At 39.6% G+C, this 24306-nt stretch overlaps 2 protein-coding genes across 4 annotated transcripts; both read right to left on the bottom strand.

Annotated features, from left to right (window-relative positions):
- Positions 1–10: 10 nt before the first annotated feature.
- On the bottom strand, positions 11–5113 carry arpin (actin related protein 2/3 complex inhibitor). Its single transcript, XM_072695388.1, has 6 exons — positions 4966–5113; positions 4759–4834; positions 4016–4148; positions 2602–2808; positions 740–903; positions 11–174 (listed from the first exon to the last, which is right to left on the bottom strand). The coding sequence occupies exons 1-6, from the start codon at positions 5055–5057 to the stop codon at positions 166–168; spliced, it is 681 nt and encodes a 226-aa protein (XP_072551489.1). The 5' UTR covers positions 5058–5113; the 3' UTR covers positions 11–165.
- Positions 5114–8662: 3549 nt separating this feature from the next.
- Positions 8663–22863, bottom strand: fam169b (family with sequence similarity 169 member B). Of its 3 annotated transcripts, XM_072695581.1 has the most exons (10): positions 22829–22863; positions 20183–20273; positions 19700–19809; positions 19469–19571; positions 18733–18818; positions 18301–18475; positions 17711–17893; positions 11908–12036; positions 11618–11688; positions 8663–11369 (listed from the first exon to the last, which is right to left on the bottom strand). In XM_072695581.1, exons 2-9 carry the CDS (start codon positions 20268–20270, stop codon positions 11654–11656), a joined length of 909 nt encoding a protein of 302 aa, XP_072551682.1. In that variant the 5' UTR covers positions 20271–20273; positions 22829–22863; the 3' UTR covers positions 8663–11369; positions 11618–11653. The 3 variants fall into 3 exon arrangements, with proteins under 3 accessions (XP_072551682.1, XP_072551683.1, XP_072551681.1); XM_072695582.1 differs by lacking the exon at positions 11618–11688 and having other exon boundaries at positions 22829–22856; XM_072695580.1 differs by lacking the exons at positions 8663–11369; positions 11618–11688 and having other exon boundaries at positions 11695–12036.
- Positions 22864–24306: the final 1443 nt, after the last annotated feature.

The raw sequence follows: 24306 nt of genomic DNA, 5'->3' as shown, positions 1-24306 counted from the left end.
CCAGCACACAGACACAAAACCAGTTTTTTATTAAAAATGCCTTTTATAACAGTACATATCAAAGGTTGATGTGATTCCATATTCATACTTATAAAGTGTTGATAATCATATGTAAAAGTATATTTATACTTCCTGGGAAATTCCTTAAAGTCTTCTGTGTACTGATCAGTCATCCTGAAAATGAAACAAAGATATAATGTAAGATCACAGATGCACTATTTACAACTTTCCCTTTTACAATGTGCCATAGAATGCATTCATTCAGTATGTTAAATTGTTCTCTGGTGTTTACATACAAGGTATGTGACTTTGGTCAGGGTGGAAAATGCAGAGATTCAGTTTTATAAGCCCATTTACAACCCTAGGAGTTGGCTGTAGATTAAAAGACGTTGGGTTATCTTTTATGGTGGGCTCATGAATAATTTGATAAGCTCTGCACTGACTGGCTGATTTACAGCAAGGCACCGCAACAACATGGACAGAACGAACATGTCTAATCACAATGTGAGCACAGTCATAACTGTTTTTAGCACGCAAAGCCGCGAGTCATGAGGCCTTCCAATATCTAGTCTGGCAGTGATGCACAATCATTACAAAGACTGTCTGAGAGAACTAAATACAAAAGCACCATGATCTCAGGAAGTGACCGCTGCCTGTTGCTGCTACTAACAAACCAATTCTTCATAAGAAGCCATCCCAAACAAGGTCAATATTTAAACAAAAAAATCCAACACCGTACCCACTCTTCGTCGTCAGCTCCTTGGCCCTGCGCGGCTGGCTTCTCGTCACTCTGTGTATCTGCTTTGTTGGCCATTATTTTGTCCGTCCACGAAGCCCCAGTCTTCTCATCTCCTGCAAAATTGCACTTTGTCACTGTGCCGGCATCCAACTTAGCAAAGGAGACTAAGAAAAACAACAAACAAACAAACAAAAAAAAAAAACAAGCACATAAAACAAGAAGCCAGATGGCATGAAGAGCAACAGAAAGCATGTTATGCAATACATAGATATATGGAACCATTGCTTTTACTTCAGAACCCTTAAAGAACCCCCATTTTAAAGAATATACTCAACACTGGGACTGTAAGTTCACTTTATATTTTCATACTGACAGGTTATTGATGTTTGTGTGTGTCTGTAATTGTGTTCATAGACAAGGTTCTTAGTGTTTTACCCTGTCATTTATTCTTCTGTAAAAACAGGGGTGTTGATTTGGTATATTAATGACCACTGCTCTGAGAAGAGTGGGTGGGTGGGATAGGGGTGCGGCTGTGTACGATGGAGAGGAAGTCAACAGGGGCCCCTGCAAGAAGCTTGTTTGCGCTATATGATTTTATATCAACTCTCCAGATTATTTGCAAATATTTGACACCCACATACATGTAAACACAGCGTCGCTACAGTTGAGCTCAGAGGGTAGATTACACTTTATGCTGAAATATAGATTCAATCTCATAACTAACCCTCATTCACTCCTCATTCACCCCTCCCTCGTCTCTCTCTCAAAAAGTTGTTGAAGCATTTTTGCTATTTAAGCTTTTGTATTCGAGCTTCATCTACACTGAGATATCATAAGAAAAAAAAAACGGATTCCTCTTGCCAGTTCATAAGGCACATATTTGTTTATTCTCCTACTCAAAAATTCAAGGAGGTGCTAGCTAGAATTTTAATTTGTGATTAATCATAATTAATTAATCACAGAATATTGTTGTGAATAATTCAATTAAACATTTTGATAGATTAACACCACACACACCAAATATATATACAGTATATATTTGGATCAAAGTTTGCATGTTAAATCCTTCCCTAACAGCCCCCCTTCACCAAACACATGCTGCTTTCCAAACCACACTTAAGCACACTAAATAGTGCTTAAATATAGTGTGTAAAAAGTGCCTTCATTAGAGTAGTAAGTAAAGTGTAAGAGTGTGCGGTTTGGGATGCAGAAAACGCAACTGGCACGGCAGAGAGGTGGAGTTGGATCAAGAAGGAGACCAGAGTGGTTTAAGAGGAATGCTGCCACTTTTCAGCTGAGAGAGAGAGAGAGAGAGAGAGAGAGAGAGAGAGAGAGAGAGAGAGAGAGAGAGAGACGTTCAGACAAAGCTACAGCTTCTCTAAACGGAAAGTTCCCAAACGGTTCTATACAGTTTCTACAGCTGAGAAACTGGATCTCTCATTTCTGACGAAAAGAACAAAATGTCCTGATCAGTACATTAGGTACATGTCAGGAAAGGCAGCAGTACAGAATTTACAACAAACATTAAATTAAAGAGAATATATGTCAAACAAAACATATGTGAGAACTCTCTTTTGCAGGAAATGGCAATCAAATGACAGGTTCTTTAGGAAAGCAATAATGGTTCTTTTTTGATATCATTTGATATCACTTTATATTTAAGACTAAAGGACTTGTTATTGAGTCAGTTGTGTTTGAACAGGGAAAACACTAAAATGGGCTGGGCAGGGGTGGAAACCACCGAGATAAGTGTTCTTCATGACACGGCAGATCCATCCCAACCTTCGACATGCTATAAGCAGTATGACTACAACTCCACATTCCCTGATTTACAGCTATGCGGAAGTGATAAGTTCACTCACAGATAAAGGGACCGTCTCCCTTGGTTTTAAGACGCATTTCTTGGCCACTCTCCAGGTCTACCTTCTCCATCTCAGATTCCAGGATCCAGAAGGCAAAGGCTTGGGTGGGGCAGTGCTTCTCCGTCATCTTCATTAGCTCCTTCTTATTCACGATGTCCCTCAGCTGGTCATCTGTAAGGCGATCTGACTCACCTTTGGCCTCCAATTCTGTTTGGTCGATATATACAATGTACACAAACTTTAAAAAATGTCAAGAGTCTGGACAATCAACACCTTTTTATTCAGGTGAACTGGACAGTCAAGGAACACAGCAAGGAATGTGATTGTCTGATTGGAATGTCTGATTTTAGATAAACAAAAAGCGACTAAAGTAAAGTGTCGGTCTAGTTCAAATATAGTAGGTCTGTGAGTTTATCGACTATGGTTTGTTAGAGGGAGATAAAGAGTGCATATTTAATCGTCTTTCACTCTCCTGACTAAGAGGAGAAGGTCAAAGTGAGAACTGAGAAAATAAATGACTGCCCAGACAACATAAAAAACATACAGTACTGTGTCTGGGTTAACCTTGACTGGATCGCCCAGAGAAACAGAGCCACAGCCACATGCATTTAGTGACCCTCCTGACTAGGGAAGGGGATCACAGCTTAAATGATGGCTGTCCGATTAACTCAATTTCTCAAAACACAAACCCCTCACATTATTCATACAAGCTCTTCCCTTAATTCCACAATGAAGTTCTACCAAACTCAGACATTTCAGAATTTGTGAATATTTTGCAGACAATCACTATTGTATCGAATATCAGTTACAGAAAGGTATACCGTGTAAATTTACATTTACATTTATGGCATTTAGCTGACGCTCTTATCCAGAGCGACTTACAAGGTTACTCGTATTACAGAGGTGGGCCAACGTAGTGTTAGGAGTCTTGCCCAAGGACTCTTATTGGTGTAGTGCAGCAGTCACCCAGACCGGGAATCGAACCCCAATCTCCCACATGGTGTGGTAGCTCAGTGGCAGGTTATCTGTTGCGCCACACCAACCACATTAAATCAGTGCATCTCGAGTGTACGACACAGCTGGCAAAACATCAGTTTCACAGTTTTGACTGGATTAGACTTTTCTTACAGTGCAGGAGGTCTATATACCCACAAGACCAAACGGTAACACAAACGTAAAGCAGGTCCCTCCAGCAGGTCCATGTTTTAAATACTATAAGTTAAGAATAATAAACCAATAGTTATGATGATCTGAGAGTGGCAGAGGCGTCAAGCAATAGAGACAGGGCTTAGGCAGGACACACAGACTGCTCAACAATGACTTTAATGTCTCATAAACTAATCACGGGTTGTCGCATGACACTTATAAAGTAAACCAGTTCCTTGTAATCTGCTTTAGCAATCAAAGTACTTACTGTAAGATGACATAAGATGACCTGTATTGACCTTCTTGGTCTCACTGAAGTTGGGCTCAATCTCATTTCCTTTGGCATCATACTTTCTGCAGTGGATCCGGCTGGGCTTGATGTACAACACATTGTAGCGCTCCTACAGTACAAGCACATGGAAGAAAGGAGAATTCACTAAAACCAATGACAACTTAAAAACCTTAACAACCAATTTTGTTGGATACTAGGAGTTTTTTTATGCTTGCTTTGACAACACACACAAATTTGTCTATACTGTCCAGGAAAGGCCTTCTAACTGGTAATGGAGCATTGCCATCAAGATCTGATTGCATTCAGCGACAGGAGCGTTCCTGAGGTCAGGATGTTGGATGATCACAATCATTCCAGAGAACACAGTTGCTCCACAGCTCAACGACAGAGGGGCTTCATACCCATCTAGCCCATGCCTGGCTTGGTGTAGACCTGGTGCCAACAGCTTCATGTTTATCTGCTCCAGAGAGTCAGTACTTCTCCACAAGGACTAGACAAGCTGTGTGTGTGCATTTGTTGCACATCTGTGTCAGCAGTGGGTGCAACTTAATGTAGCTGAATACATTCATTAGAAGGGGTGTCCACAAACATTGTGTAAGTTATAGGGGTGTGTTAAGACGTGGACTATTGAACACCATCACTGAATTTGGAAAACACCCCGAGACTTGCTTATGTAAGGCAGGAGTGTGTGCAGAGAGGAAGAAGAAGGTCCTCTTTACCTTCTTACTGTTGATGTCTGTGATTGCATGACGAGACACATCAACAAAGGTCCCCTCCACAATCACCCCAACGCCTCTGAAACGTAGAAGCCACATTCAGAGGAGAGGAAAGGTCAATTTGGGGGGAAATGATGCAGAGAAGGCTTTTCATAGACTAACGACAGTCTGCAACGCTCCAACGAAATACAGCGCTTAAACTATAGCTACCTCTGATAGAGAGCCGGATCCCAGGCTGTAGAGAGCTTTTCATTATGGACTGGTTTATTCTGTAACGAGGCGTTGTCGTAGATCCGACTCATTTTGGGCTGAGGATGTGATTTCCTCCCAACTTTTCTTTTCCACACTTCCTCGTTTTTTCCTCGTCATCAGGAAGTGACCGCGGCGGCGCCTGTGTTCGACTTTCATACCATGTCGACTCACCAGTCACGCAGACGATGATTTGTAAATCAGCGAAACTGAGCAGCCGAGTTTTTTTTTTTTTTTTTTTTTTTTTAACGCTTAATACAAAGGCATGCTAAAAAAAAACTACGATATACACAACACAGCAGTTTATTAGAAGCTCCTCTAATAATGTAATAATGTAATGTAAATTAGGAACACTGCTGCTGTGCCTCGTTTTGCTCTTAATACAGCCTCAGTTCTTTGTGGCCTGGATTCCTCAAGCTGCTGGACACACGTTCCTTTGAGCTTCTGGTCCAGATTGACATGATCGGGTCACGCAATTCCTGATCACCACATCTCACAGAACTCATTGCCATGTTTATAAAAAGGGATTAGCAGCAATACTGAAATAGGCTGTAGTCTGGTCATTTAGGCGCTGATTGGTTGGTATTAACAGGCCCAACTGTTGTGTGTCTGCTACCACTGCTGACACAAGGCAGGTTGAGTCCATTGATTCATTGATACCATCTGTGACCAGGTGATCCAACCACCCCCCAACTTTGGTGAGTCTGTGCCCACTGCATCCTCAGCTTTCTGTTCTTGGCTGACAGAAGTGGAACTTAACATGGTCTCCTGCTGTTGTTGCCTATCCAAGAGTTCAGAGTTGGGCGTGTTGTGTTTTATAGGATGCTTTTCTGCTCACTGCACTTGTACAGAGGGGTCATGTGAGATTTACTGTAAGCTTTTTCTTAGCTTGAACCAAAATGGCCATTCTCTATTGACCTCTTTTATCAACTAGGCATTTGGGTGCTCACTGGATGCCTTTATGTTGCATTCAATCATTCTAAGTAATCTAGAGACTGTTGTTGTTCTGGAAATCCCAGGAGACCTGTGGTTAATCAGCTCGTCTGGCATTAACAATCATGTCATGTAAATTTTTTTTGCCATTCTAATGGCTGTTGTAAACTGTAATTACCTGAAGCTTCTGGCACATATTTGTGTGGTGTTATGAACAGCACTGCTCCCATGCTATTGGCTGTTTAGACTGTATGAATGAGTAGGTGTACAGGTCTTCAGTATGACAGTATGAATGATCAAGAAAAAATAGGATGGATTATATGACATGTAATCTGTAATCACTCATTTTACTTGTTACCGTGCACCCATCGCTGACTCTTCATAAAGAGCATTAAAAGCATTAAATAAAAATAAAATTGGAAATGCTACATGACTAAAGGGATATAAAGGCCCCCCCATCACTGGGCTGTGGAACTGTGTTTGCTGGAGTGATGGAACACCATTAAATACCTTTGGGAACCTGCAGTACCACTTGTCCCATATCTGGAGTTTGTGGTTTAAGCTGCAGCAACACAATAAGGAGGAGATGACTTAAGAGCAGAGCTGGTACTGATAGTTCCCTTTATAAGGAACCTAAAATACAGTGATTTCTAGTGGCCTTAAGCTTTTTAGCAAATTGAAAGGAACTAGATTTTTTATTGTTTGGTAATTGTTGGGTAATTTGCAGCGTCCTCCTAAAAACTGTGACTGTGAGTCAGGCTCCAAGGCCTCGAAAGTTCCTGAATAAGCTCCACAAAGTGACCTCACATAGTTTCATTATCATAGGCTGCGCTGCCATGTCTGGTAAGATAGTTTGGTAAGTCCCTACCTCAATCCTAATGACCTTTTTAAGGAAGAGAACAAACAACTCACAACCTTACCAGAGGCCTCATAGAGAAACACAAAAGCCAAAGAAATGTATTCCTAAGGCAAGTCAAATCTATTTGTACAGCGTTTTTTACAACTGTTGTCGTCACAAAGCAGCTTTACATAATTAGTAATTAGTAAAAGACTGAGACAAAAAAAGAAATAACGTAGGACATGAAGGATCAAAGACCCCCAGTGAGCAAGCCAACGACGACAGTGGCTCCCTCAGCTCCCTCAGAGCTGGAGGAAGAAACCTTAGGAGGAACCAAGACTCACAAGGGGGACCCAACCCATCCTCCTCTGGTCAGAACTATTTGAACATTATTGATATAAATTACCAAACCAGATATAACAGATAGTTAATAGTGGTGATATTAATAGTGGCAGATAGTTACAAGTCCATTTAGGTTTTAACATGGTCATTAGACAGGTAGCAGTGGTAGGAGGGTGTGCCGCTGCTCTGCGATGGGTGGTGGTGGGTAGGGGGCCTGATGGTCGGTCTGGTAGGTGGCAGCTGGACTAACGCAGGTAGAGGGGACCTCAGCGGGCAATCTTCCAGCAGGTTGGGCCAGGTGGCCATTTACTCGAAGAAGGTAAAAACAGAGAGAGTTAGTTCTGATATTCCATATATTCCATATCGATCCATACAGGAGCAGTTCCTCTGTAGATCGGCTTATCTTTAAGTAATATGCACCTTAACATGTATTAACTGCAACTGAACTGTAACTGAAAAACAATGAATTTGTTTAAATCGAACCCTAGACCTAATCCTGACATCCTGACTAATCCTAATATACACCCAAAACCTAAACCTAACTTTAACCCTAACCTTCAGCTAAGTTTCACTAGATAATTTATTAGCACAATCCGTAGGGGATCATATCAAATCATCAAGTTTCCAATCACTTCACTTCATAATTAATATGTTTTGACTGAAATGTAAGAAGTTTGTGAGGTAAACACAATCCCCATTTGGCTAATCCAATAGCTCAGTAACTGAGAAGCATTTCCTTGGGAATAGAGCTACTCCGATCTACTCAGAATTAGAGACTAAAAAAGAGAAAGCCACAAGGAAAAGCCGCGGGGAGACTTATTTCAGTCTGCTTCACAAGGCTAAAGGCTCAAACTAGGCTGAACATTCATCTTTCAATAGAACATTAAGACCACATACCAGACCAGAGCTCCAGTGGTTAGAATATTAAAGAGGGAATGTCACAGACAGGCCTACAACCTCAAATCCAGTGAGAATCTGTTACACAACTCCAGCTTGTGGTTTACAAGCTTACACACTACCAATCGTGAGCACTCCATGGTAGTGTATTAATGTGGCCACCACAATGTACATATTTCAACATTTAATTGCATCAGCAGAAAATTGCATACGATTTGTTTTTTTGTGAATAAACCATATTATCAGATGCTTCTAGTTGAAAAAGCACTGGAACGTGAATGTACAAATTTTGTCTTGCCCAGGCATGGCCAATTGTTTTATTTTTGCTGTACACTGAAGACATTTTGGATAGAGATCAAACGATGAATATAACACGATAGATCGGATTTTGTATTTGGCTCCTTCTTTTTCTGCAGTTTCCTGTTCCAGCACCAGAGCGTGACTGCTATGCCAGTTAAAGGGGAATGTAAAATTTTGTTCTAGCTGGCTAACTAGGTTAACCCTTCAAAGCCAAGTGTATCATATTTGTTACATGTGTTTTGAGACCTCTGCAACATCAGAGTAATAATTAAATAATTATCTTAACTAGTAAATCTAAGTAACATCTAGGGGTGTAACAGTACACAAAAGTCACAGTTCACACAGCGGTTTGGACCTCTTCTTTTTATTTATTTTGAACAGGCAGTTGTTACAGTTTTGTTCTACTTAATGTTGTATGGTCTCCCCGAGGTAGTTGTTACAGCCTGTAGTGTGTGAATAAAGCAGTGAAATGTAAACATTAGTATTATAGCACCCATTATTAATCCTTCAATTGTCCATTGACAGCAACACGCCATCCTGTCTGATCCTCCATGAATGTTACTGACAGGTTTTATATTCCTTGTTTTCATATTGTACTTTTGAAACATCCCATCAGTAGCAATAGTCTTTGACTGTTGTTTAATAAGTTCATCATATCGGCTCAAAAGGCCAGTCAGGTAAGGTTTGATGTTTCTGACCATGAGCAGATCCTTTCCTTCTGCACAATCTGGCTTTTCCATCTTGGCCTTTTCACTCCATAAAACCTTCCAGAACGTTTATGGTTCATTTTTGCAAATTCCAAACTGCTACTGAGTGGTTTGCATTTGTGGTATGGTCTCTATATTTCTGCTCTCAAAGTCTTCTTCAAACAATGGATTGTGAAACCTTCACCCCTGCCCTGTGGAGGTTGCTTTTGAATGATCCGTTATGGCTCTCTTGCGTTTGCATGCACTTAAGAATCCGATAACTGCAGAAAATCATATTTTGGCAGTAGTCTGATCAATGCGTTTACATGCACTTGAGTAATCAGATAATGGAAAAACTCTGGGTTTACATGAGTCACGCATAAATCTGATTTCTACTTTGCATCCAGTAAATCATTTCTTAGAATGATGTGATTATATATATATATATATATATATATATATATATATATATATGCATGGACTGAGAAATCAAATTACAGAGCTCAAATCCGATCTAATAAATCGGTACATGCTGTTGACATGAGCACTTGAATAAAAAGATAACTATCAGACCTAATCAGAAATTAATTTATGTCTGCATGTAAATGCACTCAATGTTTCTGTCGCCAAAAGATTCCAAATTGTTGTACTGTCTGTGCCCAATGCTCATACAAAGGCTCCAATCCATTGAGCTACTTTTCTCTGCTTCAAATTGGCTTGCTGTTTACTCACACATGGTGTTCATGTTGGTTTATATTTTTTTAATAAAATATATTTTGTAACAAAACATAGTTTTCACAGGCAGAACCAAAGGCTCAATTCAAGAGCAGACATGCAGCCACATGTTCCAATATTAAATGAAAAACCAAACAAACACCAGCAACAACAAAGGAACTGGCTTTGCCAAATTACAGTGTGTAATACAGTAAAGGCATACTGGCTATCTTTTACAAATTTTTGGAAGCGTACAATTAAGCTACGTCTATTTATCTAGCCTTCCAGGAAACAGTGTAACAAAAAGAAAAAATATGGAAAAGCAATTCAAGGGTGGACAAAATAATGGAAATGGGGCTAAATAATACACAGATTTGTTTGTACTAAGCAGCTGGACTTCCTTTTGTCTTTAGAGCAGATTCAGTAAATGGAATGCTGAAAACTGGACCCATATTCAGTCCCACAATCATGAACACTTGGAAGGCCCAGACTTTTTCAAACTCTTCCAGATGTAGAAAAATAAGAGCAATTAACTAATGTTTCATTTTCCTTACAACAGGTTGAGTGCAGCACTTGGTTAAGTAAATAATGTGTCCCAAGTGGTTAAGTGAGGCTAATGATGCACTGTTTAAGTCGAGCTCTGGTCAGGGAAGTGACAAAAGTTCATTTCTGGTTGTTCCAACTTGACTAAAGGATCTATACATTTCTTTCCTGGACAAGATTCCTACAGTACAGGGCAATCTGACATTAAAATTGTACATGTTTAAAAAGGGGAGTTATTCAATAGTTGTTTAGTAAATGTAAAAATATGTATGCTGAATTGGTCCTTTGCTTGAGTCAGTGCCTTCTGTACTACATAGAACTTTTGCTGAGTGTAGGACTAAATCATTAATTACCATTCAAAAGCCTTCCTAGTCTTCTTAGTTCTCCTACAAGACGGTTTCTTTGTTTTGAATCTATTTAACCAGACAAAATAACTATTTCAGCATAATAAATGAGTTGCTATGGTTTCATATAGAAGTACTGCCTTTACTAAATACTTAGAAGGCCCCCTTTTTTAAGAGCATAAACTAACCCATGTCCAATAACCAATCCATTTTGCTTCAGCGCTGTCAACTATGAGGTCTTGGACACATCATTTATGTTCATTCCTGTGATGTATTACAATTCTAACATAATAGATAATATCATAATAATATCAGAATGTGCAGGAAGGAAAGGAGAGCAATGTACGCTCCAATGCAGGACTCCAACGCAGGACTCCAACGCAGACCTGCCAACTTATGCATTGGTCTCATGCAAATTGCTCTAATCTCACACTTTGCCATATCTCATGGAATTTTAATGACTCCTCATACACCTCCAAAACAACTTCAAACATGACTACAGCTGTAGGGTATTTCACTGGCAATGGCGGCCGTCTGAAGGAGTTGGCAGCCCTGAGGACTAAAACGCAGAGTACAGACTGCTCTGAAACCTTCCACATCCAGACCCATTTAACGCACCAGAAGTTAAATGGATGTCTTGGCTTTTTTACACTTGGGCGTTGTCCCAGGCTGGTGGATTTGTTGCTTCTCTATTCAGCTCCTTCGGGCCATCCTTGTCTCAGTGGAGGTGACCACAGATCCATCACAGTGTGGTGTGCCCTCCAGGACCTGAATGAAGGATAATTTCAATTTGAGTCTATAATAGGTGGAATGGAGCAACAGACTCAATCGTGTCTTATTTTGGGTCAGACTGTTCCATTCCTGAAGTTTTTCCTTGTAGTTTAGCTGGGTACGGTGTCATTTAGTGGCTGCATAAATCAAATGATCACTGTGCGCACACACAGCTGTGGCATACTTTCAGTAACTGCTATAAACGTGGCCGTGGACAACAAGCTGATATAATTATGACCGCTCACCTTCGCTTTAGGGCGTATGAGCTCTCTTCCTGTAACCTAAGCATTGTGTGGACTTTCATCTGAGCTTGCACCTATAAAAAGCATAACGTTGGCCCAGGACCTCTTCAGCAGTACTTCAAGTAACACACGAGATAGATACATTCTGGTTCTTATTAGACAGTGGATCCCAACAGACACATATGTTTTTTAAGTCAAAAGCTACGGACCATGGGAGTCATTACATTAATGTCTTAAATCTGTCAAACAATCTTTGCCTTTGTATGTCTGCACTAAATCAATAAAAGCCTCACTGTGTGTTGGGTGGAGCTGGCGTCGTATGCTCAACCACACGTTGCGTCTCTGACTCCATTCCCCAGGAGCCTCCACTTCATAGAGGCGCTCCCTCTGATCCGGGTGTTTCTCGAGGTACTTCTTGCATACTGCACACAGACATGTTGAGATTCAGTGACTAAAACATACAGAAAAAAAGACTTCTACAGTTAACCCAACAATGTCTTAAAGTATCAAAAGTATCAAAATGTTCTTAACTTTGAATGGAAGTGAATGGAAAATGAGAGATTATCACAAGTACTTTAGAGCATTTATATTGCTCTATTCATCCAGGATTATTCACACAGTGTACAGAGCAGCTACAGGGTTCAAAAAAGAAAAGAAATCTAAAAAATGAAGATACATGTTTTTCATTGGACAGCAGTAATATAAGAAAAATATGCATACTAACAAATGATAAGGGAAAGGGGTGTGTGTTTTCAAAATTAATATGGGGAGAGGGGATACCTACTATATTGTTTCTCTCGGGAGGTTTAGTTTTAATACCGTGTTATGACCATCCCTGTTGTGTGGAGGAAGACCTTAGGAGGACTAACTCCCACTGTGTCCTATAGACTGTCGTTGAACCTTGTATCTCCATTTTTGTGTTTTTTCCTGTTTTGTCGTTATTTCAATCTTAACATTGTGTCCAAATTTCATGATTTTTGTGACCATACATTCCAAAATGGTGCTATATTATGGCTATCAAAAGGCAGGTTAATAACATATCTAACTACATTAATAACAAAGTCGATTCTATGATTACAGTGAACACTAATTTTAGGGCACAAGAACAGTCTTTGGAGGAAATCTTGAGAAATATCTGTCTGTGAAATTTCACAGTTGACTTTGTTATGGGAGTATGAGAAGCTGCAGTGTTGTACCAGCACCACACTAACATGCCACTACCATATCAGTGTCACTGTTGTGCAGAGAACTGTTCAACATCCATTAATGGACAGGGTAGAAGGGTGGATGATGAACTGTGGAGCACTAAAGTTAGTGGAGAAAAGCAACTGCTTGGTCAACAATCATTACATAAGTTACATTATGCAGCATTTTACCTTAAAATAACAGTTCCAAAATTACTATTATGCTCCATTTACCTGGCTGAAATACAAATTCACACATCTGAGACCTAATTAACAAAACTAATTGAGTGGATTCTAAAGTGAAAATGCTAAAAAAAAAAAACTAATAATAAAGCAGCCAACTAAGTGTTAGTCAAATCACTGAGAGTCTGACAATTCAATCCTTGATGATGTGGTCCCTAAATGATGATACTCAGGCCTAGCATGAGAAATAGTGTCCAGACATAATTTTTTTCAGAATAGGAGGGAATTGCAAGTTACATTCTTTCACCATTTCACTGGTGTAGCAAAACCAACTCACGAACAAATATATAAACTGTTCTGAAAATAAGCTGAAAGATGTCTGAAGGGCAGGGTACATCTCTCTGAAACTCAGATGGTGAGAGAAAGGCTGTTAAAACCTAAAATGGCATACACTGTCTTTAACTCAGCGGCCCGTCAATTCCAAGCAGTCACCTGCGGGATGTCTGGAAGTACTCAGTTCCTTCCAACACACACAACATGGACCACAAGAGATTCCTGAGGAAAGCCAGCAGCATCTTCCCAGACCCCACACATCCTAGCCACAGCCTGTTGCACCCTCTACTATCAGGGAAGTGTTACAGTCCATAAACAACTGACTAAATAACAGGTTCCAAACCTCTGGCTTTATATGATAGATTATATTTGTCTCTTTATTTTTAGATACATACATATACTATTGTATATGTTTACGCTTACGTGTTTACTCTGCACTGCAGCACAATTTGTCCTACTAAGGTACCACAATATATAACAAGAGTATTTGCACACGTTTGTATAGTTAAGATGCAGCTTTATGCAACTGTTAGCTTGGGAGTTATGTTATGCTATATACAGTCAGGTCCAATGTTTCACTTATATATATTTATTATTATTATTATTATTATTATTTTACATCATTTAGCAGATGACTTACAAAAGTGCTTTACTATTTACTCAAGAATAACCTTAGCTAGTTTGAATAGACTAAAAATTCAAAGATACCTCTAAGCTTGGACACTACTAAACACAAGTCAATATGGAGACCATATATACATACATACATACATACACACATACATACACACATACATACACACAGACACACATACACACACACATACACACATACATACATACACACACACACATACATACATACACACATACATACATACACACATACATACACACATACATACACACACACACACTAAAACTGAACTGAACTGAACATGAGCCTTTTTCAAGGTCCACTAAAGTGTGTACAGTTGAAGAAAAAAAAAAGAAACTGTCGTTCACTTATTTAGCTGCAATTGCCCACTTTGCTATGTGGGTCGTCATCTCCCACGCTTACCAAAACGTTGCAGACAGGCCCTACGTGTGTGTCACAGTTTCTGTAAATATACACCCAATTTAACGTCATACATTTCAAAAACAAATCCCGATTATTGCTTGACAGGTTCCATGGAAACACTCAAGACCTGTTTTGTAGGTACACCCTGTTTATGAATGAGGCTCCTGGAGTTTGCCAGCAACCATCTGGACTTTAGTAGAAAGGTACAATGAGCCAAAACTCTTTGGATGAAACACACCATAAAAATCTATAACAAGCGATTACCTGAAAACAAATCCCAGGGTACGGACTGGCCACCTCGGTAACTGTATTTACGTCTATTTATGTCTAACAGACCTGAAGAGAGTTATTACTATGCACAGAGAGCAAAAGGAGCAGCCTAGTACTGCACCAATATCATTCCAGTCTTGCTGACTGAAATATATAAGGCTTTCCAATCACTGTCCATCTCAGGGGATGTTTTGTTTTTATATGCGGACACTGACAAACATACAAATCAGTATGAATACAAAAGATGTACAATCCTCAACAGATTCCTCAAAACATACACTGTATTACACCTAAATGTCAAATAAATCAAAGTAAGACATTTAAGTGCAATCCCAAGCTTTTAATAACTGCAGTGTTAGTGTTGAGTTAAAGCTGCTAAGAAGCGGAGAGGATAACGCTCGCGAGAACTGTGTAACAGTGTATAACCCGAGCTATATTTGTGTATAATCTGGGAATATTACTGTACCACATCTGTCCACATGCGTCTTTCAGTTTAAGTGACGGTTCTGTATCTCTCAGCTCGTCCAGAAAAACATGTTCTTTAGTTGCATCTCAAAGCGTGAATTCCTCTTCCCGACTGTAGGGGGATCCCAAGAGCAAGAATTGCCTATTTTATTCAACAGCCGTTAAGACATCCAGGGGAAATTCATTCCATGTGCCAGGGACAAAGAAAAGTCTAACTGGTTGTCATTCCTATGCTTTAAAGAATGGTGGGATCAATATGCTCTTGGTACAAACCCGGATGGCCACTGCCATCAGGTAGTGAGGGATTTACAGTAACCAGGTACTTTAAAACCACTTATTTCCCAATGTGTAGCATACTTTTCAATGCTGACATCACATTTTGATTTGATTTTATGTGTTAACATATCTTATATTTATCTTATCATTATAGAGAGCTTTAAGTATATTAGCACAAACTACATAGCATATCCAGAGCAACTTATATTTGAGTCATGGGCTAAAGGTAGGTGAATGTAGTGTTAGGGGTCTTGCCTGGGACTCTTGCCAAGGTTGTTACCCATTAAATTACCCTCTATCAACCACTACATTGGTTTGATATATACACAGAGATAGGCCAAACCAAAATCTCTAAAATCTCTCTTTACTCTTATAAGATGCACCGGGTGAACCTCCACAGAAGAGGCACTTGGGGTGTATCTATGATACTTTCTAAATTTTGATACACAACATTAAACATTACATGAATATGAGGTATTTATACAGTCATATGCAAAAGTTTGGATATTAGAATAATGATTTCTAAAAACAGTACCAAACGAAGGGCTGATCTTAGCTTTTGACCAACATAAGGTATGTACCACTCTGGTCGACCAACACGACCAAAATCAAATGCAACATACATTAAGTTGGTCAAGAGATTAGCTTAGCAGCATAGGTTATGTTTTCACCTGGATGACCAGCTTTTCAACCAACAGCTCAGACCATCTGAAACCAGCTACCTGCAAAAGGTGGTATTGAGCTGGATTTTTCAGCAGGACATCAGGAATATATTTATAATAACATTAACATCCACAATGGCACATACTTTAAGAGTGTTTTGATAAAATAGAGTAAAAAGAGAATTGCTGCCCCCTAAATATCTAAATATAACTTTTGGTGCTTAGATCAAAATAGATCATATCTGATAAGTTATTATAAAATACAGTAAAATGAGAAGTGATTCAAGTGGTGTATGTGTACTGTTACATCCTTACTTTTTGGCTAACTGAAGCCAAGCCTTTCTGTTCTTGAGTCTTAGCAGTGGTTTTCATTTTGTGGTAAACTAAGCTTATTCTAATCTATTCTTCTTGTCATGATTATGTTTGACACATCGATGGACACATCCTTGGGAGTGTTCTTGATGTGTTTTACAGCTGAGAAATAGCTTTTCTTCATGATGGAAAAGTATTTTTCAGCGGTCTACCACTAGTGCATTTTTGCTTCTAAAACAATGAACTGAACAGTGGATTTTGGCACATGTAATGTTTTGGCTACATGTCTGACCGATTTCTTCTGATTTTTCAGCCTCATGACGACCTGCTTAGTTGGCTCTTACACTTGTTTGTTCCTCAGACACAGCAACTGATCCCAGATGCATATGCCACATATACAATCAACTCAATTTCTTAGCTGTCTCGTGCTTGAGCTAACGATGCAATGACACACAGCAGGTCAAGAAATTACTATGCAGACAATTGTCTAACTGCTTTCCCTAAAATGCTAGCTCTGCGTTTAATTACACATTCGACTGTCTGCAACCAAAACTCCATTCCGTTTAGTTGAGAACATTAACAAAAGCACTTAAATAAACATCTTACTCATAAACTTTTATCTCTTTACAATCTTGGAGATAACAATATCTATTTACTGTCACATGAAGCATGTGTTTAAAAAGCAGCACTTTTTTAAATGATTATTTCACCAAAAAAGTATAATTGTATTGAGAATGTTGGCAGACAGAATTATGTGAATTAGAATTCTGGTAACTGGTCCTTATTAGCTGGTGTTATTATTGGGCATTACCTTAGTATCTAATGTATCTGAGTACCTAATCTCTGCTGAAACTGCAATGTGAAAGTATTTCAAAGTGTCCACTACATCACTATTGTGGGTGTGTGTTGCATATCACTGGATAGTCAATAACTTACATTATTATTATATATTGGCACTAGCGTTTTATAAAACAATAAATAAAAAATAAAAACACCATACATTTTAGTTTAAATATGCTGAAAATATGTAATATTTGAGATAAAAAAAACATATATAATTCTATAAAACTATAATGTGTTATGTATTATAATATATTTTAACTGACATCCCTGATCATTTTACCAGTTACTTTAAATTGCCTATAATGCTGCAGAGCAGCAGTAAAAACTAAGGATTGGAGATAGACTGGGCTTAATATACCCAATCCCTGGTCCACTAAATGATCTCTGGATTTCACAGGTATATCCCTATTAAGCATAACTAATTTGAGCATTTGTCTAAACCATACAGACTCTACTGATTCTACTTTTAGATTCTACTAAGTAAAAACTGTGGATAACTATGACTCACCTCCAAACATGCTGGAAGATATAGGGTAGCTAATTCCCAGCACATTTTCTTTTGGCATGGATGTGCAGAAATCCTGGAGCATCTGTAAAGCCAGTCCATTCCTCCTCCAGTGGGTGCGCACAAACACAGTGTCCAGCACAGGTAGAAGATAACTTTGACCAGTGCTGCCATTGCACAGGCAACCTTAAAAACATCAATTGAGACCGGTCATCAAAATGTGTGATGGCACATGCGAAACAGAACTATGGCAGGATGGTGAATACAAATTGTCAGCCAAAGATTTACTTAAGGTATGCCTATAGGTCAGTGTAGCGCTTAGGAACTAAAAAATGACTAAAGTACACCCCTCCTTCTCCGTCTTTACCCTCTTTATACAATACCTTTGGACCACCACTCTAATCCCCCATTAGAGTGGTGGTCCAAAGGTATTGTATAAAGAGGGTAAAGACGGAGAAGGCTTCACACACAGACCAACAGAAAGCCAACTCAGACCCCTGGCCAAAAAAACTTCTGAGTCCGCCCTCTCGTTTCACCTTAGGGTGTGGTCCACACAAGCAAATAAGGCATAAAGCAGATAGGAAAACCCACACCTTTCTTTTTAATGGTGTAAAAGCCAACAGCTTCTCCATCTTGCCAGAAGATTTTTGCATATTCTCGCATGGGATGAGAGGAAAAGTAGAGGTTTTCTCCCAGAGGCCTTTCCAGCACCCCAAATATGATCTGACTAAGCAAAAAGAGTAGAACTCTCTCCATTACTGTCTCCACCTGTGGTGATAAAGGTAAATGTGTCTATTAAAAAACTGACTCCAATATCTCCAATATATTTTTTGTGATCAAAACTGAATCGTAAACAAAAGCTGAAGCTCCTCAGCAGAAACATCTGCTAAAATCAAATGTCCACAATTTCCTTTTAAATCTTAAATAAAATGTATTCAATCATCCAAGACATGATCGTACCTTCGCTTTTGAACAAGAGCTACACAGCTTTTGAGAATCCCTGTGGGTAAATGTGATAAACTTACAAGCAAAAGTCCACTTCTGGATTGGCTCGATGTCTTCAAAACGTCACCAATTGGCCACCATCTCCCATGCAAGTATAATGCAACCACTGAAGGAGGAAAATATATTTCTTTAAATAACCAAAAAGATCCAAAAATCACATAGTAGGTAGGTAGGTGTCTGACACGCTGTTAACTAGGGATGCCTTTTCTGTTCTGGCTAGGGATCTGGCTTTTTCAGTTCTGATACCAATACCAATACATAAACTTTGCATATCGGTCGATACCCGATCCCATCCTGATAACATTGCTGAATTAATAAACACTATACCTCACCATTTGGAAAAGATTAAGGCATCAGGATTGACTTGCACATTACTTTACTAACATATAGCAAATTACCCCATAGATATAAATGTGCTCAATTGCAATTTATGTCACTAAAATAATAAACAATTGTGCAGGACCTTGACACAGCATTCAAATTAAAAGTCTTAAACTTCTTAAAATAAGTAGCTTCACTTTGCCAAACACAAAAATAAAATCTAGCAGCTGAACCTGAGAACAAATAATTAACTTGGCTAAACATACAAGCAGTAAACAAACATTGCAAACATGTAAACATTTAGTGCAGTTTCACACCAACAATAAAAAGTTCCACGGATCAGCCTAATTATTCCATACCCAATCCAGCTAATTTTGTTCATATCGGGACCGATACCCGATCCCAATATCGGATCGGTGCATCCCTACTGTTAACCTTGGGTTTCATCAGCTGGTAAATGAAGAGCCAGAAGGGAGTGAGGTGGATCGTCCTCGCCAAACAGCATCAGCTGGCCTATGTTCTCATGAGTAACTTTCACCTGAAGAAAAATACAATCAATAATCAATCACATTATGGTTTATCAATTAAATAAACGGATATAAGAAATGATGGATGACGATGTTATGTAGCTACCCAATAAAGGTATAGCTAGTATAAAGTGCACACCTTAGTTCCACTGGGAAGGCTGAAGGGCTCCCTGTCTGACAGGTATTCATCAGAGGTGGGTTTCAGCTCTTCGTGATCCTGACAGGGCAGGTCCACAGGATACAAACTCGCTGAAGAAATGAAGTTTTTCAACTTTCAGGACAATATAAACTTCAAGAAGAAGCTACATAACCTGGATACGGAGTCAAGTCATACTTACTTTTAAAGTGAAATAAATAAATGCTCTTACAGTGTATTTTAAATAAAAAGGCATGCAGTAAACGTCATGAAGACTAGCCCACCTCTCTCGTTTTCGCGTGTTAGCCAGGTTAGGTGGTTTGTTCAGCTCCAGTTTAGTGAACTAGTGTTCATGTTTACTCTGGATGTTCAGGGGGTCTCTGTATATTATTGTATCAACTAGTTTATTTTTGAGCATTTCGTGTGTCTGCTCTCTCTCTCTCTTTTTGTAATAATTGGACACAAACACATGAAACGTATCCCTACCTTGACGGCTGACAGACAGGTTTCGGGTGGATTCCATTTTGAATACACGATGACCTTTGGAGTGTTTCTGCTGATGAAACAGCGCCATCTGCTGGTAAAGGAGAGACAGTAATCCGCACGCTTGTAGAACAGGTATTTTACTAAGCAGTAAGGCCCTGGTGAAAAGACCTATTCTTGTATTGCAGACATTTGGACTGTTTTCTAATACGTAGTGCACTTATAAAAAATGTCTATGCGCAGCCTGTATTATCTTAATGAATGTAAACCAGTGGTTCTCATTCCAGCATCTTCAGGACGGGCTTGTTGAGTAGTTGGATCGGGTGTGGGAGCAGGAGGAAAATGTGCAGGACGGTGTTTTTTTTATTATTATTATTGCATGTGATGTCATTTTAAAGAAGCTGTAGGATATTTTTTTTTTACCATATTTTTCATTATGAAGGTATTTTGCTAAAATATGTATAGCAACACACAGATTAGACCAAACCTTTCAGTTACAGACGATGGAAAAAAAAATTAAACATAAATTAAATTACTATTAATTTTCCTCCCTAGTCTGTATAGTCCATATTAAAACTACACCGTTGTGTACCATACAGTTAAACAATTAAACAAACTATTCACATACATTAAGATAGATATAAAGCCAAAGGAAAGGAAGTCATTATCGTTCTCAATGAAAAAAAAATGTATTTAACATTGTTTGATATCTGAACAGTAAGTATAGCTCTATACACCCCAGAATTCCTTCTGCTACTTCTCTCAGCACTTGCCTTGTTAATGAACAACAGTGGCTAAGTTCCATTGGCAGCTATGCAGGCCTATGTTGAAACAATACCTCCACCATGTTTGACAGGTGATGTGGTATGCTTTGGACCACAGGCTCTTTTTTTCCTTTTTCAGACTCAGGTTAAATTCTAGTTGCATCTGTCCAGAGAAACTGGTTCCAGGACTGGGCAGTTTTTTTTTAGATGTTTTCTTTCAGTCTACTGACCTTTCTGTTCTTATGTGTATTGACACCTTTTGTACCTCTTATTCAGAGTTCCCATAAACTCTCTCCCATGAGTTCCCAAGAAAAAAACAAAAACTAAAACTTGGAATCAATTCCAGACATTGCCTCCTGATCTCCTCTATTTGCCATTAATATATCAGGGAACAGGCCACTCCTGTTCCCTGAGGGGGGACTGTATAAAAAATGCCTGATATTCCTAAATGGTCAATGCAGTGTTGCTAAACGCTGGGATTTAAAGCTGGAGGTCTACACTTGAATCACTTGATTGCTTCTTAATTTTTGAATTCATTGGGGTGGGCTACAAAAGCAAAATGACCAAATGTGACAGTGTCACTGTCGGAAAATGTATGGACCTGACTTTAGTAACAACAGCCTGTTTAGTTTTAGGGGATAAAGAGAGGTTGGAAAACAGTAATGTCAAAGTGAATTATGCCTCTTTGTGATACATAAACCCACACAAATGTCATAAGTCATAAGATACAGCTCTTTAAGCTAAATTAAATTCACCAGCTTACCTCAAACTTCAGAATTTCCATCAGTGCAGTACACTGAGACCTAGTCTGCTCAGTTCTGAAGCCAAGTCTGCTGAGCAGGACCACACTACTCAGCAGTGAGTCTGTAAATTAGGCCAGGAGGATGCAGGCCAGATGTTGTCAGTTCTTTCTCCGTCTACACTGACATGGCCTATGAGGTCATGAACGCATTGTGCTTTTTCTCCCCAACACCTGCGGCCCCCTTAAGCAGAGCTCACGCATGGCTGTCTACTGAAACACCAGCGGTGCTCTGGAATGGGTTCTTCTTAACCCTCAACTTCACTCTGTCTGGAATATACACCATGTGTCATAGTTGTGCCCAAGAACTGTTATTGGGGTAGGGTGGTGTGCTAACCCAGCTGGGGAATCGCGCTCTACTCTGCCATGTGGATGGTGGTGGTGTTGTGTTTTGTGGACCATCCTTTGGGGTAATATTGACTATGCTTAAGGGGCAACCTGACTACACAGGACACGTTTGTTTAAGAGATCTATACCAAGGATGATGAGATGTTTTCTGCAGTGAGGGAAGCTGGTTAGTGCTGGAAAACAGAGCACTTGCAGGATTCATTCCATCCACTAGATGGTACCAGGAGGTAACTGGAGTGTTTACCTGAAGACAATGATAAAAGCATCTATAGAAAAAGATCCTTAAAAAAGCCCAAAAGGTTTAAACGCATGTCAGGCAGGATAAATGATACATTAAGACTCGTAGTCGCAGTTGATCAATATTCTGCTGTCTTGATTTCATAGAAGGACATTTTCTTAATTGTTGCACTCACCCATGCTAAAAAAAACCCAGCAGCTAACCTACCAAAGTAATTGCAAAATGTCCAAGGTCCAAGATGGTGGGAGACCTGTCTCTGCCGTTGTTAAGCAGCTGCTGGCTTATCATGTGGCAGTAATTGATAGAGACATGTCCTGGGCTGGGCGGCCCATTCTACTTACAGCCATTGTTAATTTTTTCTATGTTGTGCCTAAAAAAAAAAAAAATCAGGGACCACCCAGGCCCAAAGCCGCCGCTGAAAGAGCAACACAGCACCCTGGGAACTGTTCGAATTTTGTTTTTGTTTTCACCACAAGGCTGACTGGAATAAGAACACTTACTGTAATAGATGGCTGTGCACTGTAGGCCTACAATTAGATTCTGCTATGGCTGCTCTGGCTTGTTGTTGTTGTTGTTAATATCCATTGGCACCTCACTTACTGTAAAAACAGAGCAATAGATAATCTCTGCTCATTCTTACCGTGCTTCTTTCAGTTTCCCCTGGCTCCTTTCCTCCTCCCCTCCTGCACACAAACCACCAACTTCCCACTGAGGAATTGTCGACATTTCTGGAATTCCTCTCGCAGGGAAAGGCCAGCTTGGCTTGCTGAATTTGTTTTTGTTAAGCTGTGGGTTTATGATCTTAAGGGATCAACTGTCACCCAGCTGTTTAGCCGCTGAGGCTATTTGGCATCAGAGCTGTTGTTGTGAGAGGCAAGCTCGGCCTGTGGACCCACCACTGCAAAACACCTGCGGGACGTCTGGTTGAGAGGCAGTGCAGCAATGAGTGTGTCCTCATGTCACGTACTTGCCTCGACCTAGAAGTGTGCTTCAGCTGAAACCACTACCTATCGCGTGCATTTTGTTGGCTGCTTGCAAGCTCTTGGCATGTAACACGCCTCATGCTCAGGATTCCGTGAGTGTCTTCAATCCTGTCACATGATCAGACCTATCAAGAGGATTATAAGCTAGGCCCAGGCTGCTTTGAGCTCGAACCTTCCCCCATAACTCATTTATCACTTTACTGATAGAAAAAAATAATGACATATGAACAAATACCATCTATCATAGATGATTACGATTATTACCATGAGTTGGAGATGGCCAGAACTTTTGACCATGTGGGAGGACACGTGTTAAACTATATACATGCAGAAATTGGTCTGTTCCATATCTTTTGATCATTTATTTTCAAGATCAATCAATAAACTAGTGCAGTTAGAGCCTCTTAGTGGTCAGTCTGCATGAGCATAGTAGTCTCCTCATGATTAAGGCATGGCGGGTAATCTCAGAAGCACAGAAGCTTCAGCTAATGGATAATACCATGTAAGCTTTTTAGTGCCAACATAACAATCCAATTAAAGAATCAAGGTTTAGCAATGCAGGCAAACACTACAAACACCAAATAATGCCGTAACTGCCTTCTTATATAGTCCTTTAGATTTATATTTAGGTGATTTTGTCAATATAACCTACACTAAAGGCAAATGTTTTGGGACACATGCTTAGTCATTGTTTCTTCTGAAATCAAGGGTATTAAAAAAAAGTTATCCTGCTTTTGTTGGAATAACTGTCTCTACTGTGCAGGTTAGGCTTTCTACTAGATTTTGGAGCATTGCATTCAGCAACAAGTGCGTTAGTAAGGTCAGGATGTTGGATGACCCAACCCCATCCTGACACTCCAACTCATCCCAAAAGTATTAAACGGAGCACCATCATCCCAGAGAACACAGTTCCTTTGCTCCGCAGGGCTCTATTATGGTTGTCATTACAACATATAGACATAATGAAATATATAGACATTATTTAGGTTGAAACA

Source organism: Salminus brasiliensis, chromosome 13 (assembly GCF_030463535.1).
Source record: "Salminus brasiliensis chromosome 13, fSalBra1.hap2, whole genome shotgun sequence".
Classification (NCBI taxonomy): Eukaryota; Metazoa; Chordata; class Actinopteri; order Characiformes; family Bryconidae; genus Salminus; species Salminus brasiliensis.
Note: the sequence above shows the minus strand (reverse complement) of the source record. Positions and strands in the feature narration are given on the sequence as shown.

Bases quoted from the DNA above. Each gene is read 5' to 3' on its own strand.
- arpin (XM_072695388.1), bottom strand. From the start codon at position 5,057: ATGAGTCGGATCTACGACAACGCCTCGTTACAGAATAAACCAGTCCAT. The intron at 2,809-4,015 runs GTAAGTACTTTG...TCGACCAAACAG, and splicing joins TCATCTTATGTCATCTTACA to AATTGGAGGCCAAAGGTGAG. The intron at 904-2,601 runs GTGAGTGAACTT...TGTTTTTCTTAG, and splicing joins GGGAGACGGTCCCTTTATCT to TCTCCTTTGCTAAGTTGGAT.
- fam169b (XM_072695580.1), bottom strand. From the start codon at position 20,270: ATGGCGCTGTTTCATCAGCAGAAACACTCCAAAGGTCATCGTGTATTC. The intron at 18,819-19,468 runs GTTAACAGTAGG...TTCCTCCTTCAG, and splicing joins ACCAGCTGATGAAACCCAAG to TGGTTGCATTATACTTGCAT. The intron at 18,476-18,732 runs GTAAGTTTATCA...TTATCACCACAG, and splicing joins CCAGAAGTGGACTTTTGCTT to GTGGAGACAGTAATGGAGAG.